At 40.0% G+C, this 14590-nt stretch overlaps 1 protein-coding gene across 4 annotated transcripts; it reads left to right on the forward strand.

Moving 5' to 3' along the window:
* Window positions 1–8724: 8724 nt before the first annotated feature.
* SRSF7 (serine and arginine rich splicing factor 7) lies at window positions 8725–13984 on the forward strand. 4 transcript variants are annotated; one of them, XM_068992816.1, is made up of 8 exons: window positions 8725–8854; window positions 9882–10062; window positions 10296–10472; window positions 11345–11419; window positions 11507–11617; window positions 12762–12815; window positions 13323–13358; window positions 13728–13984. In XM_068992816.1, exons 1-8 carry the CDS (start codon window positions 8827–8829, stop codon window positions 13780–13782), a joined length of 717 nt encoding a protein of 238 aa, XP_068848917.1. In that variant the 5' UTR covers window positions 8725–8826; the 3' UTR covers window positions 13783–13984. The 4 variants fall into 4 exon arrangements, with proteins under 4 accessions (XP_068848917.1, XP_068848989.1, XP_068849058.1 ...); XM_068992888.1 differs by having other exon boundaries at window positions 11507–11608; XM_068992957.1 differs by having other exon boundaries at window positions 11507–11584.
* Window positions 13985–14590: the final 606 nt, after the last annotated feature.

A 14590-nucleotide genomic window follows, 5' to 3' on the forward strand; every position in this document is an offset into this window, starting at 1 on the left:
TTTCACAGGCAGATTTTTATAACGTAAAACAAATGTTTCACTACAACTCTCAAAGAGTTGAGAAAAAGCCCAAACAAGTTACTTCTAGGAAGGCAGTGTGGTGCAAAAGAAATCTCTATGGACTGAGAATCAGATGTTCAGATTTGGAACCTAAATATCTATCTATGCAATGTGATAATGCAATGTGAAAGTCTCTCAGTCATGTCCAACTCTTTGTGACCCCATGGAATATACAGTCCATGGAATTCTCCAGGCCAGAATATTGGAATGGGTAAGCCTTTCCCTTCTCCAGGGGATCTTCTCAACCCAGGGATCAAACCCAGGTCTCCCACATTGCAGGAGGATTCTTTACCAGCTGAGCCACAAGGGAAATGCTTTGTAAATATTAAATGAGCAACAACCATGTGAAATAGTTTCTTAGTAGAATTAATTAATTCTACAAATATTGAGAATGTAGTGCTGTACAAGCCAGGCACAATGCCAGACAATAGGAATGCATCAGAGAGTAAAACAAAGTCCCTGCCCTTGAGGATCTCACACTGTATCACAGAGTAAATGAAGAGGTTAGAGGTGAGAAGAGCTATCAAGGAAGATAAAGTTGAGTAAACTGTGTAGAGATGGCGGGAGAAGGGCACATTATAATGTTGAAGCATTATTACAAAAGTACTATATTTGTTTATAAAAACACAAAACCTGCAAACAACACAGAAGACCTCATTGTACAGTTAAATGATGAAGGCCCTTTTCTATCTTCAACCAAATTTCACTTCCCAGAGGCAACCACTTCTCCCTAGATTAACTATCCTATTTAATTCCTCCACTATGACTTCCACTTAAAATATTTATATTTATTTATTTTTAGATTACATTCAATTTTTTACTAGAAGCAATTCAGGTCGTAACAGAAAAAATTTTTTAAATAACCAAAACCATGGAAACTACACTCATGATACCACTCACACACAGACAGCATCATTAAAACCCATGTTTTCTTTTGCAAAATCTTGAACCTAGAATGACAAGTAGAGCCACATGTTCCAATTAACACAACTACTAAACAGTGATTCTCAGTTCACACTTGGAACTCCTTTGTCTCCAAGCCTCTCAATTTAAAAAGAAAAATTATAAGACATTGTAAAATACAGAAAAATAAAACAAGAAAACTTAAATTACTTTATTAATATAATTTATTTTTACAAAACCAGAATTACTGTGCATGCATATCATTTTAAAATCTGCTTTCTTAATTACATAACATTAACATTTTTCTGACATTGAAGAATTCTACAATGTGGTTCTTAATGGTCATAATATATGTAACCAATTTATGTGCCATAACATTTAATTACCCCTTCATGGATCACAGCCTTGTTGTGGTGAACTGGTTGGCATAACTCAGTGAAGTTATGAGCCATGCCATACAGGGCCACCCAAGATGGACGCATCATAGTAGAGAGTTCTGACAAAATGTGGTCCACTGGAGGAGGGAATGGCAAAACACTCCAGTATTCTTGCCACTAAAACCCCATGAACAGTACGATAAGGAAGAAAGATATGACACCAAAAGATGAGCCCCCAGATTGGAAGGTGTCCCATATGCTACTAGAGAAGAACAGAGGGCAATTACTAATAGCTTCAGAAAGAATGAAGCAGCTGGGCCAAAGTGGATACGATGTTCAGTTGTGGATGTGCCTGGTAGTGAAAGTAAAGTACAATGCTGTCAAGAACAATACTGCACAGGAACCTGGAATGTTAGGTCTATGAATCAAGGTATATTGGACATGGTCAAGCAGGAGATGGCAAAAGTGAAACACTGACATCTTAGGAATCAGTGAACTAAAATGGACGGGAATGGGAGAATTTAATACAGATGACCATTGTATCTATTACTGTGAGCAAGAATCCCTTAGAAGAAATGGAGTAGCCCTCGTAGTCAACAAGAGTCTGAAATGCAGTACCTAGGTACAATCTCAAAAATGACAGAATGATCTCTGTTCATTTCCAAGGCAAACCATCAATATTACAGTAATCCAAGTCTATGCCCCAACCACTAACGATTAAAAAAACTCAAGTTGAACAGAGAAGCTGTTGCAATGAGAAGCCTGCACACTGAAACTAGAGAGTAGACCTCACTCATGGCAACTCGAGAGAGTCCTTGCACAGCAACAAAGACCTAGCACAGCCAATAAACAAAACAAAACAAAAACCAGAAAGACTGCCAGGAGAAATATCAACAACCTCAGATATACAGATGATACCACTCTAATGGCACCAGGTGAAAAAGAACTAAAAAATCTCTTGATGAAAATGAAAGAGGAGAGTGAAAAAGCTGACCCAAAACTCAACATTCAGAAAACTAAGATCATGGAATCTGGTCATATCAACTTCATAACAAACAGATGGGGGGAAAGTGGAAGCAGTGACAGATTTTATTTTCTTGGGCTCCAAAATCACTGCAGACAATGATGGCGGCCATGAAATTAAGACACTTGCTCCTTGGAAGAAAAGCCACGATAAATCTAGACAGTGTATTAAGAAAGCAAAGGCATCACTTTGCCGACAAAGGTGCATCTGGTCTAAGTTATGGTTTTTCCAGCAGTCATGTACGGATGTGAAAGTTGGACCATAAAGAAGGCTGAGTGCTGAAGAATTGATGCTTTCAAACTGTAGTACTGGAGAAGACCCCTGAGAGTCCCTTGGACTGCAAGATTGAAGCAGTCAATCCTAAAGGAAATCAACACTCTGGGAGATGGTGAAGGACAGGGAAGCCTGCCGTCCTGGGGGTCACAAAGAGTCAGACAAGACTTAGCAACTGAACAACAACAACATTTAACCAATGCTTTATGTTTGATTTTCAAATTATTTCCAACTTTTGAAAAGATAATATCTTACCAATATTTTTCCAGATAAATCTTTATGTGCATCTATGGTTAATTCCAGGAAGATTACTAGTCCAAAATATACATGTAACTTAATAATTTTAAAACACACCGCCAAATTGACCTCCTCAAATGTATTATTTCCTATTCCCATTAGTGTGTGTAAGTGGCAATTTCCCTGCACTCCTGATAGAAATAGCATGCTGTTTTAATTTGCATTTTTAAGGACAGACATTTTTCCTGCTTTTATTTTGATTTCTTACTGTCTGATTTTTTCTCTGTTTTTTATTGGGTCAAGTCATGCTTTGTTCTTTACTAGAGATTCTGGATCCTTGAATTTGGAGAACTAGATATGTCTGAAAAAATTGAGGGACAGAGAGGACACACTTTTTGTATCAAGAAAACACATGAGATTTTTTTTTTTTAAGTTCTTAGCATTCTTGGGAGGGATATTTTAACAGAAAAAAAGACATAATAAATAAAGGATGGTTTTCCCCAAGAAAGAGTGGTTGGCAATAGTTTATATTTTTCTGAGACTGGAGAAATTTTCATTCAAGCTCAGACAGACTGACTGTCTTTGTAGTAGGATTTGGGAACCACTGCACTCATCATGCTGCAATTCTAGGTTTAGTCTCATTTGAAAAATGAGGTGGTTAGACTAGTGATCTGGTAGAGAAGTCCTCTTATCTCTGAATTTCAAGGCATTTCTTTCATATACAATCTTACTTTAATTATCTATTTGAGAGTTATACCATATGCATCCATTCGTCAGAAGCTTTGAAATAAGATTTTATCCATTTTAAAAAGTTTAAAAAATTTACTTCACTGCACCTAGATGCAGCATGCAGAATCTTTTAGTTGTGGCATTTGAACACTAAACTGAGGCAAGTGGGATATAGTCCCCTGACCAGGGATCCAACTGGGCCCCCTGCAATGGGAGTGAGGAGTCTTAGCCACTGGAACACCAGGGAAGTCTCTAAAACTTTTTTTTTTTAATGTTTCATTTTATGTTTTTGACTGTGCTGCTTGCAGGATCTTGGTTCGCCAATCAGAGATCGAACCCACCAATGGAAGAGAAAGTCCTAACCAGAGGACCACCAAATAATTCCCTATATATACGGATTTTTTTACGGTATACCTAATCTCATAGAAATTAGCCTCCAAGGCTAAATTTGGTAATAAAAGTGACAATTTCCACATTGCTCACAAACATCTATCTCCCCATTCCACAGGCAAATACCTTTGTATAGAACCTTTAAGAAGGTTTCAGGGTGTGATTCTGGGATTCCTTTTCATGAAAAACCTTTGAGTTTTTTCATGTTGTATGCGTCAGATGATTTTTCTCTATGTGCATTTAGTCAAAGAAGTGACAACTGTTCTTCCTGCAGTCATTGAGTGAAGAAAGACATCTTAGGAGTGGCCACTGAAAGATGGTCATCACCATGTTTCAGAGTTTTGTCCCCGGCTTTGCAGAAATTTCAATTTTGTCCAAGTGCCCAGACCATATCAAATTTTTAGATAGTGCTAAGTGCTAAACTCTAAGCTAGTCTAGCTCTAATTATGACATTAAGCTGATCAAGTCACTTTCATTAATAGTCTTCCTTAAAGAAGGAACAACACAATTGATTGGTTTAGGGCTTGATGACAGTTAATAGTTTCACACTTTTCAACACAAGAGGCATTCCTCAGAAAGCCTCACTCTTCCTGGATTGCTCCAAATGCCTAAATCATCAATTTAGGTAGTATTTGTATCAGTGGGGCACTCTTGAATCACAACTTCCCTCTTCCGAGTTTACTCCTTCAGTTCAGTTCAGTTGCTCAGTCATGTCCGACTCTTTGCGACCCCATGAACTGCAGCACGCCAGGCCTCCCTGTCCATCACCATCTCCCGGAGTTCACTCAAACTCACATCCATCAAGTCGGTGATGCTATCCAGCCATCTCATCCTCTGTCGTCCCCTTCTCCTCTTGCCCCCAATCCCTCCCAGCATCAGAGTCTTTTCCAATGAGTCAACTCTTCTCATGAGGTGGCCAAAGTACTGGAGTTTCAGCTTTAGCATCAGTCCTTCCAATGAATATTCAAGACTGATTTCCTTTAGGATGGACTGATTGGATCTCCTTGCAGTCCAAGGGACTCTCAAGAGTCTTCTCCAACACCACAGTTCAAAGCATCAATTCTTTGGCGCTCAGCTTTCTTCACAGTCCAACTCTCACATCCATACATGACCACAGGAAAAACCATAGCCTTGACTAGACGGACCTTAGTCAGCAAAGTAACGTCTCTGCTTTTGAATATGCTATCTAGGTTGGTCATAACTTTCCTTCCAAGGAGTAAGCGTCTTTTAATTTCATGAGGGCAATCACCATCTGCAGTGATATTGGAGTCCAAAAAAATAAAGTCAGCCACTGTTTCCCCATCTATTTCCCATGAAGTGATGGGACCAGATGCCATGATCTTCGTTTTCTGAATGTTGAGCTTTAAGCCAACTTTTTCACTCTCCTCTTTCACTTTCATCAAGAGGCTTTTTAGTTCCTCTTCACTTTCTGCCATAAGGGTGGTGTCATCTGCATATCTGAGGTTATTGATATTGATACTGATATTCTCCTGGCAATCTTGATTCCAGCTTGTGCGTCTTCCAGCCCAGCGTTTCTCATAATGTACTCTGCATATAAGTTAAATAAATAGGGTGACAATATACAGCTTTGACGAACTTCTCTTCCTATTTGGAACCAGTCTGTTGTTCCATGTCCAGTTCTAACTGTTGCTTCCTGACCTGCATATAGGTTTCTCAAGAGGCAGGTCAGGTGGTCTGGTATTCCGTTCTCTTTCAGAATTTTCCATAGTTTATTGTGATCCACACAAAGGCTCTGGCATAGTCAATAAAGCAGAAAAAAGATGTTTTTCTGGAACTCTCTTCCTTTTTCCATGATTCAGCGGATGTTGACAATTTGATCTCTGGTTCCTCTGCCTTTTCTAAAACCAGCTTGAACATCTGGACGTTCACGGTTCACATACTGATGAAGCCTGGCTGTTCTGTTGTTCTCCTCTCCCTCCTATATACTTCAGTACTAACTGCAGTCCACTACTTAGCTAATGAGAAGTTAATTTTTTTATACAGTATGAAAGACTTATAAACCTGCCTCTAATAATAGTTTCTTCCCAGAATTGTAAGATATTCCAGAGGGAACAGCAGAGTATGAAATGTTAAGAAAAGGAAGTTGTGGTTGAACACAGTTGTTTGGATTCATCTCAGGACAAACATACACAGAACATACATAAATATATATTAAATGACTCGTGTTGGGGAAATTCCCTGGAGGTCCAGCAGTTAGGACTTTGCATTTTCACTGTTGAGGGCCCAGGTTCAATCCCTGGCGGGGGAACTAACATCCTGAAAGCCTTGGGCAGGGGAGGGGAACCACTGTTGGTAATACTATTCTAAAATAAAGATTATCTCTTATTAAAAAGTAATACACGTAGCACAAGGTCTAAAATTGTTTTTCTTGTTTTAAAGTTTTCACATCCAAGTAAAATGATGACAATGACTTAAAAGTGAAACTCAAAATAAAGCTAGATAAAAGGTGAATACTTCTTTTTGTTTGGTTAATTCCTTTGTTTTGTTTCATTTTATTATAGGCAGTCAACATTAAATCCTCTTTTAGTATTTCCTTCCATTAGAAAAGGTGACTATTTCTCTGTTTCTCTGGAAACACTGAATCTATGGAATGTAGATACATTTTGAAAGCTGCAGTTTTCAAAAGAATTACCCCTCCCTTCATAAACTAATAATATTAATATTTAACAACAGAAACTTAAGATTTTAAAAAGTCATATAGGAAATATTAGAATATTTGTTGAATTAACTTTCACATTCAAATTGAAACTGGGAATTTGACCTTAAATTAATACAGAATTCTAGAGGCAAGAAATTTATGTGAAAATGATTTAAAAACAATCAGTAGAAATAAAAGAACTGTACAAAAAAATCTCCCTGACTGGACTGACATTTAGTTGAAAAGAACTGTTCTTAAAGAGAAAGTTTTCAATATAACAGGGTGCAAAAGTAGTACACAGTACTGTTATTTTTTCATGGCAATGAGGTTAGCAAAGCCCAGCCTAGAATCGTCCCTCCTTTAATGAGAGAGACAGTTACAGAATCAGACAAGCCAGTCCAGGTTTACCACTTTCCCTTTAATGTGCTTGAAATCAGTTTGTTGTAAGTTGGACAGCTGCTTCTTTTCATACTGTTTACACTGTTATTTGCTCAAAAATTCTTTTGTACAGTACACTTTGTATTCAAAGCCCCCAAAATATTTATTGAAGTCTATGAGAAACTATGCAGTATAATGAGCACTATCTTTTTTTACCTATGCTTTGTACCTAATGCTCTTTCTATTTAAAGTATATATAAATGAGTATGTAAAGGATTGGTATTGTTTAATACTTTTAGGAAGAACTCTGTTAAGTAGATAACAAAAAAAAATAATAAGGGAGAACAAACATAACAAACGATGAAACTTCTATTTTCTCACTAGAGATTTTCTAGAGGTAGACCAATTCCTTCCATAATTTGAAAAGTTATGGCAATAATGTAAAATCTTAGCATTACTCTGAGAATTCATTTTTTATTTACCTGAATACATGCTAATTTAACTAAGTCCCCTTTCTCCTGTACTGCGTATCCCACATCTATACATACCAAGTGAAGTTACAGCAGATGAAAAAGGAAAAAAAATAGAAATACCTAAGAATTTCCTCTTGTTTTGTGGAACATTTGCAACTCATGTATTCCAAGTATTTACAGTGCAATGCTTTCTTTAATTGGATGGTAAAAAAGTGAAATCTGTATTTATAGAGCTGGTGTCTGGCAAATACACTGTATAAAATTGAAAGTGCACTTTTAAGCGATTCTAACAAAGAAAAGATTTTCATTTATTTGATATATAGAATGACTGAGCAGCAAGGCTGCTTACTCAGAGACAACTTAAACTCCCCATCCTCAGGATACAGTATTAGTGGATGAGATGTGGTACTACAGTGCAAAGCAGAAAGCACTAGAAAGGGGGCACAGATAACACTTTGTGCGTCAAATGCAAATGGTTTCAGAATTGCCACTACCACAAATGATTTAAAGGTTTAGGGTTATGTCACGATTTCAATAAAAGGAGGTGGGTGGGGGGACCCTCTACTTCTTTGTCCTCCTGACTCCTAGAACTCGGGCGGTGTTGGGGAAAACTGGTGGCCGGTTCGGAAGGGGCAGAAGGGTCGGTTCAGGGCTGCCGGTCCCTTGGGGGCGTCACCCCTTTTGAGGCCCGTGGTGGTTTTGAGGACCACTACTCAGACAGTCGGGGTGTAGGTGGTTCTCACCCTGGCCCAAGCTCCCGATTACCTCTGACGAGCCCCAAAGATCAATGAGTAGCAGTCGAGGTCAGGTTCCCCCAGCAGAAAGGCGGCGGCAGCAGCAACATCAGCGGTTAAATCTTACAGCCTTTCATGAGGCCTGAAGGAAGATTACCACAGCTAAGGGTCCCTAGATGAGAGGGAGGGTAAATGAAGGCGGGGGGGAGGAGAATGAGGGAAGGAAAATGAGAACACAGGGAAAAGGGGGGGGGAGGGCGGGACAACGCGGGGAAGGGCCAAGGGTTTACAGACAGGATCTCCGCGTTGCCACGGAAACGTATCCCTCCGCCCAGGATTCGCGTTTCAACCCCATCAGTCCCTCCGCACCGCTTCTCTGCTGTTTCCGCCCAGCTCCTTTGTGCCGCGCAGAACGTCGAGATGACGCATGCGCAACGAAACCCAGCCGCCGCATATATAAGCGCGAACCCAGGCGCTTCCTCGTAGTGCCGCCGGGACCGTTGGCGTGTGAGGCGGTTTGGTTGGTTTTTGTATTGATCGTTCTCTGGGCGCTGCGAGCTGAAAGAGCCCAGCTCGCAGGCCAGTCATCATGTCGCGCTACGGACGGTACGGAGGAGGTAAGAGGCTGGAGGCCAGGAAGGGAGGTTGCTGTGGGTGTAGTGAGTATTTAGAGGTCGTGAGGTTGGCGCGGCGGTTGGGAGACGGTTATTCCGCGTGCGTAATGGCGGCTTCGGCGCACACCATACGAAGCTGGAGGCGGCGGCCGCGGGGTTTCGCAGGAGGACCGCGGGTGGCTGGGGTAGGTCTCCGGCGGGTATCTTTCAGTTCTTGGGCATCTTAGTCTCCCGCCCAGCCCGAGCCAGGCCCTCGATCACTGTTTTGTTGTTGCCCTTCGAGCCGCCCGTCCCCCACCCCACCCCCCCGCCCTCGGCTGCCATTTTGCGCACATTGACGACCATGGTGGCGCATTTCTTTGGCGCTTTCCCGCCACTTTAGCTGACAGATGTGGTCGCAGCCGTAAAAGAAAGGATGAATTTAAGACTTAGAAAATTGGCAGCTTCGAGCTGCGCATTCTCGTCAAACGGTCTGATTGCTGAGTGGGAATGGAAGCGTGATTTTTTAAGTTTGGCGGCTGGTTTTTCTCTCTTGGCTTTTTCGAGCACGGTTTATGGCTTCTGAGGCGGGGAGCTGGAGTCACGGGCGAGCCTGCGCCTGGGGCGCCTGCTGCAGAGTACTGGAGTCGGCGCAGCCCCGCTCCCGTTCCGCCCTCCGCTGGGGCCCGCTCACCGAGAACGCCGCTGCCGCCGCCGGCCCGCGCGTTCTCGGTGTGCCTGGGGCTGCCGGGACTCGGGGGCGGGACCGGGGCGGAGACCGCTCCACGCCTCGGAGTATCCTACCACGCTGCGGTGCTCGTATTTGTAGGTTTCCCGCGGGGCCTCCGCCTCCATTGAATGTTAAGAACTTGGTCGTACGCTTAGCTTTTCAGAAATGTTAAGAACTTCGTTGGTTTAAAGACTAACATTAGCCCTTGATAGAGTATTAAATATGTTTCGCACTGTTAAAGATGAATTTAAGCAAAAAAATTCAAACTTGGGCCAGATTATTTGCATAACGTGCACTCTTTTATTTGCGTTTTTTAAACAGAAACCAAGGTGTATGTTGGTAACCTGGGAACTGGTGCTGGCAAAGGAGAGTTAGAAAGGGCTTTCAGTTATTATGGGCCTTTGAGAACTGTGTGGATTGCCAGAAATCCTCCAGGATTTGCTTTTGTGGAATTTGAAGATCCTAGAGATGCAGAAGATGCAGTTCGAGGCCTGGATGGAAAGTAAGTGAGATCTTGGTGAGAATGTTCCTGTGTCAGGCTTGAATTCTGTAGTCTGGAGGAGTTTTTAAATAATTAGCTGATCACTTTATGAAGACAGGAAATGAAAGCAAAAGTGAAGTTTGAAGGACTTACATAGTTGGAGCTTCTGAGGGCAAAGAGAGTGGTTGGAAAGTTCTAAATATAGAGCTCACTTTTTTTTTTTGGCGTTACAGTTTTGTTGTTGTTTTTTGTAGAGTTATTTGTGGTTCCCGAGTGAGAGTTGAACTATCAACAGGCATGCCTCGGAGATCTCGATTTGATAGACCACCTGCCCGACGTCCCTTTGATCCCAATGATAGATGCTATGAGTGTGGCGAAAAGGGACATTATGCTTATGATTGTCATCGCTATAGCCGCCGAAGAAGAAGCAGGTATTTATTTTAATAAAGGAGTGGTTAGTGTACTAGTTAATCAAGTAATTTTTTTATTAGCAAGGCACAAACGTATTTTTCTGTAAACTTGAATGTTAATTGTTACAGGTGTATTTTACAATTTTTGTTTAATTAAAGAAATGTTAATGTATTAATAATCAACCTGGTCAAAACCTTTCAGGTTTCTTCGTTTGAGTCAGTCGCCTTGATTCAGAATGTCACGAGCCTTATGATATCATGCTGAGGCGCCTTGCAAATCCGACAATTAAGATCCTCCTAGACCTTGAGGTGATCAGCATAAGAGGCCAGATCCCCTCGAGTCATCTACACCTAGCTTCACCTTATTCTTTAAAGGGCAGAAAATTTGAGACGGTGATCGCCGTAACAGTAAATTTGGCTTACAATTGGGGGCCCCTCCGGTTTAGAAAGAGGAACACCAGATTGACCACATTCCCAACTAGAAAAATCTTCTTGCGTCAATCAAGCCTCACCTGGCTCATTTGGCTGTCAGTTTGATCGTCGTGTAGATTGAAGAAAACATCTAGATGCAGCGATCGGCTATAGATACTTCTAGATCGTCTAGATCTACTAGACCATGGGCCAAAGAGGGTCGACCTGCAAACTTGCAAGGTTTATTTTAAATACACATTACAGTGTTTTATATTATGTTAATCTAAAATGTAATTGAGCTTTTAACAAATCTTTTTTTAGGTAGTTTAAAAAAAAAAAAAACGACAACTAATAGGCCCAGAGTTTATTTCCAAATGAGACACTAAATTTAAATAGTTTTGAGATTTGGTTTCAGCAGAGGCACACAGACTCTAAGAGGAGTTGCCATCTAATATTATGTTTTTTTCTGACTTGAAAAATAGGTCACGGTCTAGATCACATTCGAGATCCAGAGGTAGACGATACTCTCGCTCACGCAGCAGGAGCAGGGGAAGGAGGTGAGAGATCTTGTTTAAATTTCAACGTGTAAGTAGTGGTGAAGTTTAATTGGAATCAAATTGAAATTACTTTGATTTAATGTTTAGGTCAAGATCAGCATCTCCTCGGCGATCAAGATCTGTGTCTCTTCGTAGATCAAGATCAGCTTCACTCAGACGATCTAGGTCTGGTTCTATAAAAGGATCGAGGTATTTCCAGTATGTAGCACCTTTTTTCCCCCTTATTTGTATTTGGATTGTCCCGTCTTAATGACAGCGGTGGAGTACGGACCTAATTGAAATGGAATGCTTCAGAAGATATTTGAAAAAAAAAGTTGACTATGAACATGTCCAAATGAAGAAAAGCCCAACTAAAGATTTTAAGGGCGTTACAGAGGTGATAGAGGAGGGTCTAAGGCATAAATCCTCAAATCATTCCAGGGAGCACTCTGGGTAAACACGTTGAAAACTTCTGGAGTCAGCTTATATCTGTTTTGATCTACTCTGATTTACCTATAAGTCAGTTTATAGACAAATGATAATAGCACTAAAAGATGATAGTTACTTGGTTCCTGATAAGAAGGCCCATTAGAACCAGAAAGAGATTTAGAAGCAAGTTAAAAGTTTTTCTTTGAGGGTTGAGACCATGGAAAATTTAGGGTAATATACACATAGATTGAATGTGGCTTGTTAGACACTGAAATTTGAGAAGTTAAAAATCAAATTAGACCCCTCAGCATTTTTTTGTTTCCAAGGTTATGGAAATGGATAACATTCTAGATAATGAAAGGAATTGACAATGCTACTCGTGTCAGCGGTAGGGAATGCTACTGAGAATTATTGGTGCTCAGCAGCAGCACAGTCTTTATAAATGCCATGATTCAGAAACTTGTCCATTTGAAAAACCTGGACTCCAGATAAATGCATTTAACTTGGTTGCAGGACCTCAAGATGTCTATGTCAGCCTCATTTGGTTTGTATTTACAGATTGATGGTCCTGAACCATCCATGATAGTTTGTTGATCCATGAACACAGCTTTACCCAGTCGTAGGAGTTTCCACTGAACTTAAAGAAGCGAAGTTTCCATTCAGGAGGTTGATACGATTCTTTTAACACCAGTTTTCTCAAATACCACAAATCTCTCTTGGATGCTACATTCTGTTTAAGAATATTGTACGTCTGTACAGAAACTCATGATAGATTTTTGAAATGGTAGTTCCAAGTCTTTGTCCAGTCTCAGACTGATAGGGCATCTTAGACAGTTTTAGCCCCTTCCTATCCTACCTTAAAAGGTACTCAGAAGGTATTTGAGGAAATTATTCTTGTGCACTAATTGGTATAAATGTGTTTGCTTTTATTAAGATCCCGGTCCAGGTCGAGATCCAGATCCAGGTCTCTTTCACGGCCTAGAAGCAGGTAGAGTAAAAATCTCATTGATGCTCTTTTAGTTATATGGTACCAATATCCAGAGTTCAAAGTATTTTTGAATTGTTGAAATTTGTTAGCTATGAGCTTAGAAGTAAGTTGAGGAGGAGCACAGTTTTCTTATTAGTAAACCAAACTTTATAACTTGCTTTATACGTGGCCTGTTCTAGCTGACTTTCTAGGCAAGGGCATATCAAGCTATAGTGAAAAGTTGGTGAATTTGGGGTTATATTAAGAGGCCTGTGTTGGATTTGATAGATGTATGGAGAAGCATTCTGGGATCGTTGTGCTTAGAGTATGAAAGATTATTTTATGAAGAACAAGTGTTAGAAGATTGACTTTTGGCCAAAAAACTGGTAGGGTTTTTGTTTCCAGTTTAACTGCAGTGTAGTTTAAGCTCAGGACATTTTGGGGGTTCATTTCATTTTTTTGTAACTGAAGGGGTTGGATAGAACTTTTCACACAAAAGTAAAACACAACCTTTTCATGTTTTGACAGCCGATCAAAGTCCAGATCTCCATCTCCAAAAAGAAGGTAAGCTAAATAATTTGTTGCCATATCTTACCTGTCAAATGTGGCCTCTGCAGAATTTTGCTTACTGCGTACTTCCCTGAGCTCTTTGGAGAATTGGTGCTATATGTTAAAATATTAGAATTTCTTAGATGACCTCCCCCCCAAATCTCCAAAAAGCAAATAGTTATCTTTACCTAAGTTTTGTAAGATTAATTAGTGAAGAGGCTGTTAAACCTTACAGAGTTTTTGTTTTTAAGACTTCTGCTATAGGAACTTACTACCCTTTGGCCACCTTAGCATTTCTTAACTTCGTTTCACCTTGACATATATGCCAGAAGAGTTTTGTTAGACACTAATTGGTTCCAAACTTAAATATTTTTTTCTTTTTAGTCGTTCCCCATCAGGAAGTCCGAGAAGAAGTGCAAGTCCTGAAAGAGTGGACTGAAGTGCTCAAGTTCACCTTTTAGGGAAAAGTTATTTTGTTTACATTATTATAAGGGATTCGTGATGTCTGTAAAGTGTAACTTAGGGAGGGTATTTCAACCATCTAATCAAAATGGATCTGGACTATTACTCTGTAAATTTACAGCAGTAATATAATACAAATTTTTGTTGAATGTATTAACATCCTATGGTCTGAAAATGTGGATTTTTATTTGGCACATTTAAAATAAAATGTTTCTAATTAGATTCTTGATTTGTGTTCAATATTAATACTCCTTAATTTGGTATGCTTCAGGGGTCAACCTTGGTATTAACTGTATTCATACAGACCTACATTTAAAATTAATGATATTAAGTCTTAAACATAATTAACATATATATATACACACACACACACACACACACACACACTTGGAAAATTCCTTTTTACCCTTAGAACTTTGGGTCAGATGGTAAGAACTCAAGTTGAGTCTCCCTAAACAGCATGGATGATCCATCATGACAAGTCCCTAAGTTCTGTTAGAGTTGGTATCAGATGTTATCAATAAGGCTAATTTCTTATGTGAGACTGTAGAGACCACTGACTTGCTATAAGTGAGCACACCAGGAACTAAGTAAGAAGTAGTTGGACTTGATGCTGGAGAAGCTGGATTTTACAAAAGCCTACTAGAGGTTATCAGGCTGTTAGATGGGGTGGTATCAAATTAGAGCTCTCCATTCTAGAAAGTTATACTCAGTGTTCTTTTGTTTTCAAACATTAACCAGTTTTATATCCGAACTTTTGCATGTTAGAGAATTGTCTGAATTTG

Source organism: Capricornis sumatraensis, chromosome 1 (assembly GCF_032405125.1).
Source record: "Capricornis sumatraensis isolate serow.1 chromosome 1, serow.2, whole genome shotgun sequence".
NCBI classification, from domain to species: domain Eukaryota; kingdom Metazoa; phylum Chordata; class Mammalia; order Artiodactyla; family Bovidae; genus Capricornis; species Capricornis sumatraensis.

Excerpts from the sequence above, each read along its gene's own strand:
- SRSF7 (XM_068992816.1), top strand. The coding sequence starts at position 8,827 with ATGTCGCGCTACGGACGGTACGGAGGAG. Across the intron at positions 10,473-11,344 it reads AGCCGCCGAAGAAGAAGCAG|GTCACGGTCTAGATCACATT; the intron begins GTATTTATTTTA and ends CTTGAAAAATAG. Across the intron at positions 11,420-11,506 it reads AGCAGGAGCAGGGGAAGGAG|GTCAAGATCAGCATCTCCTC; the intron begins GTGAGAGATCTT and ends TTTAATGTTTAG.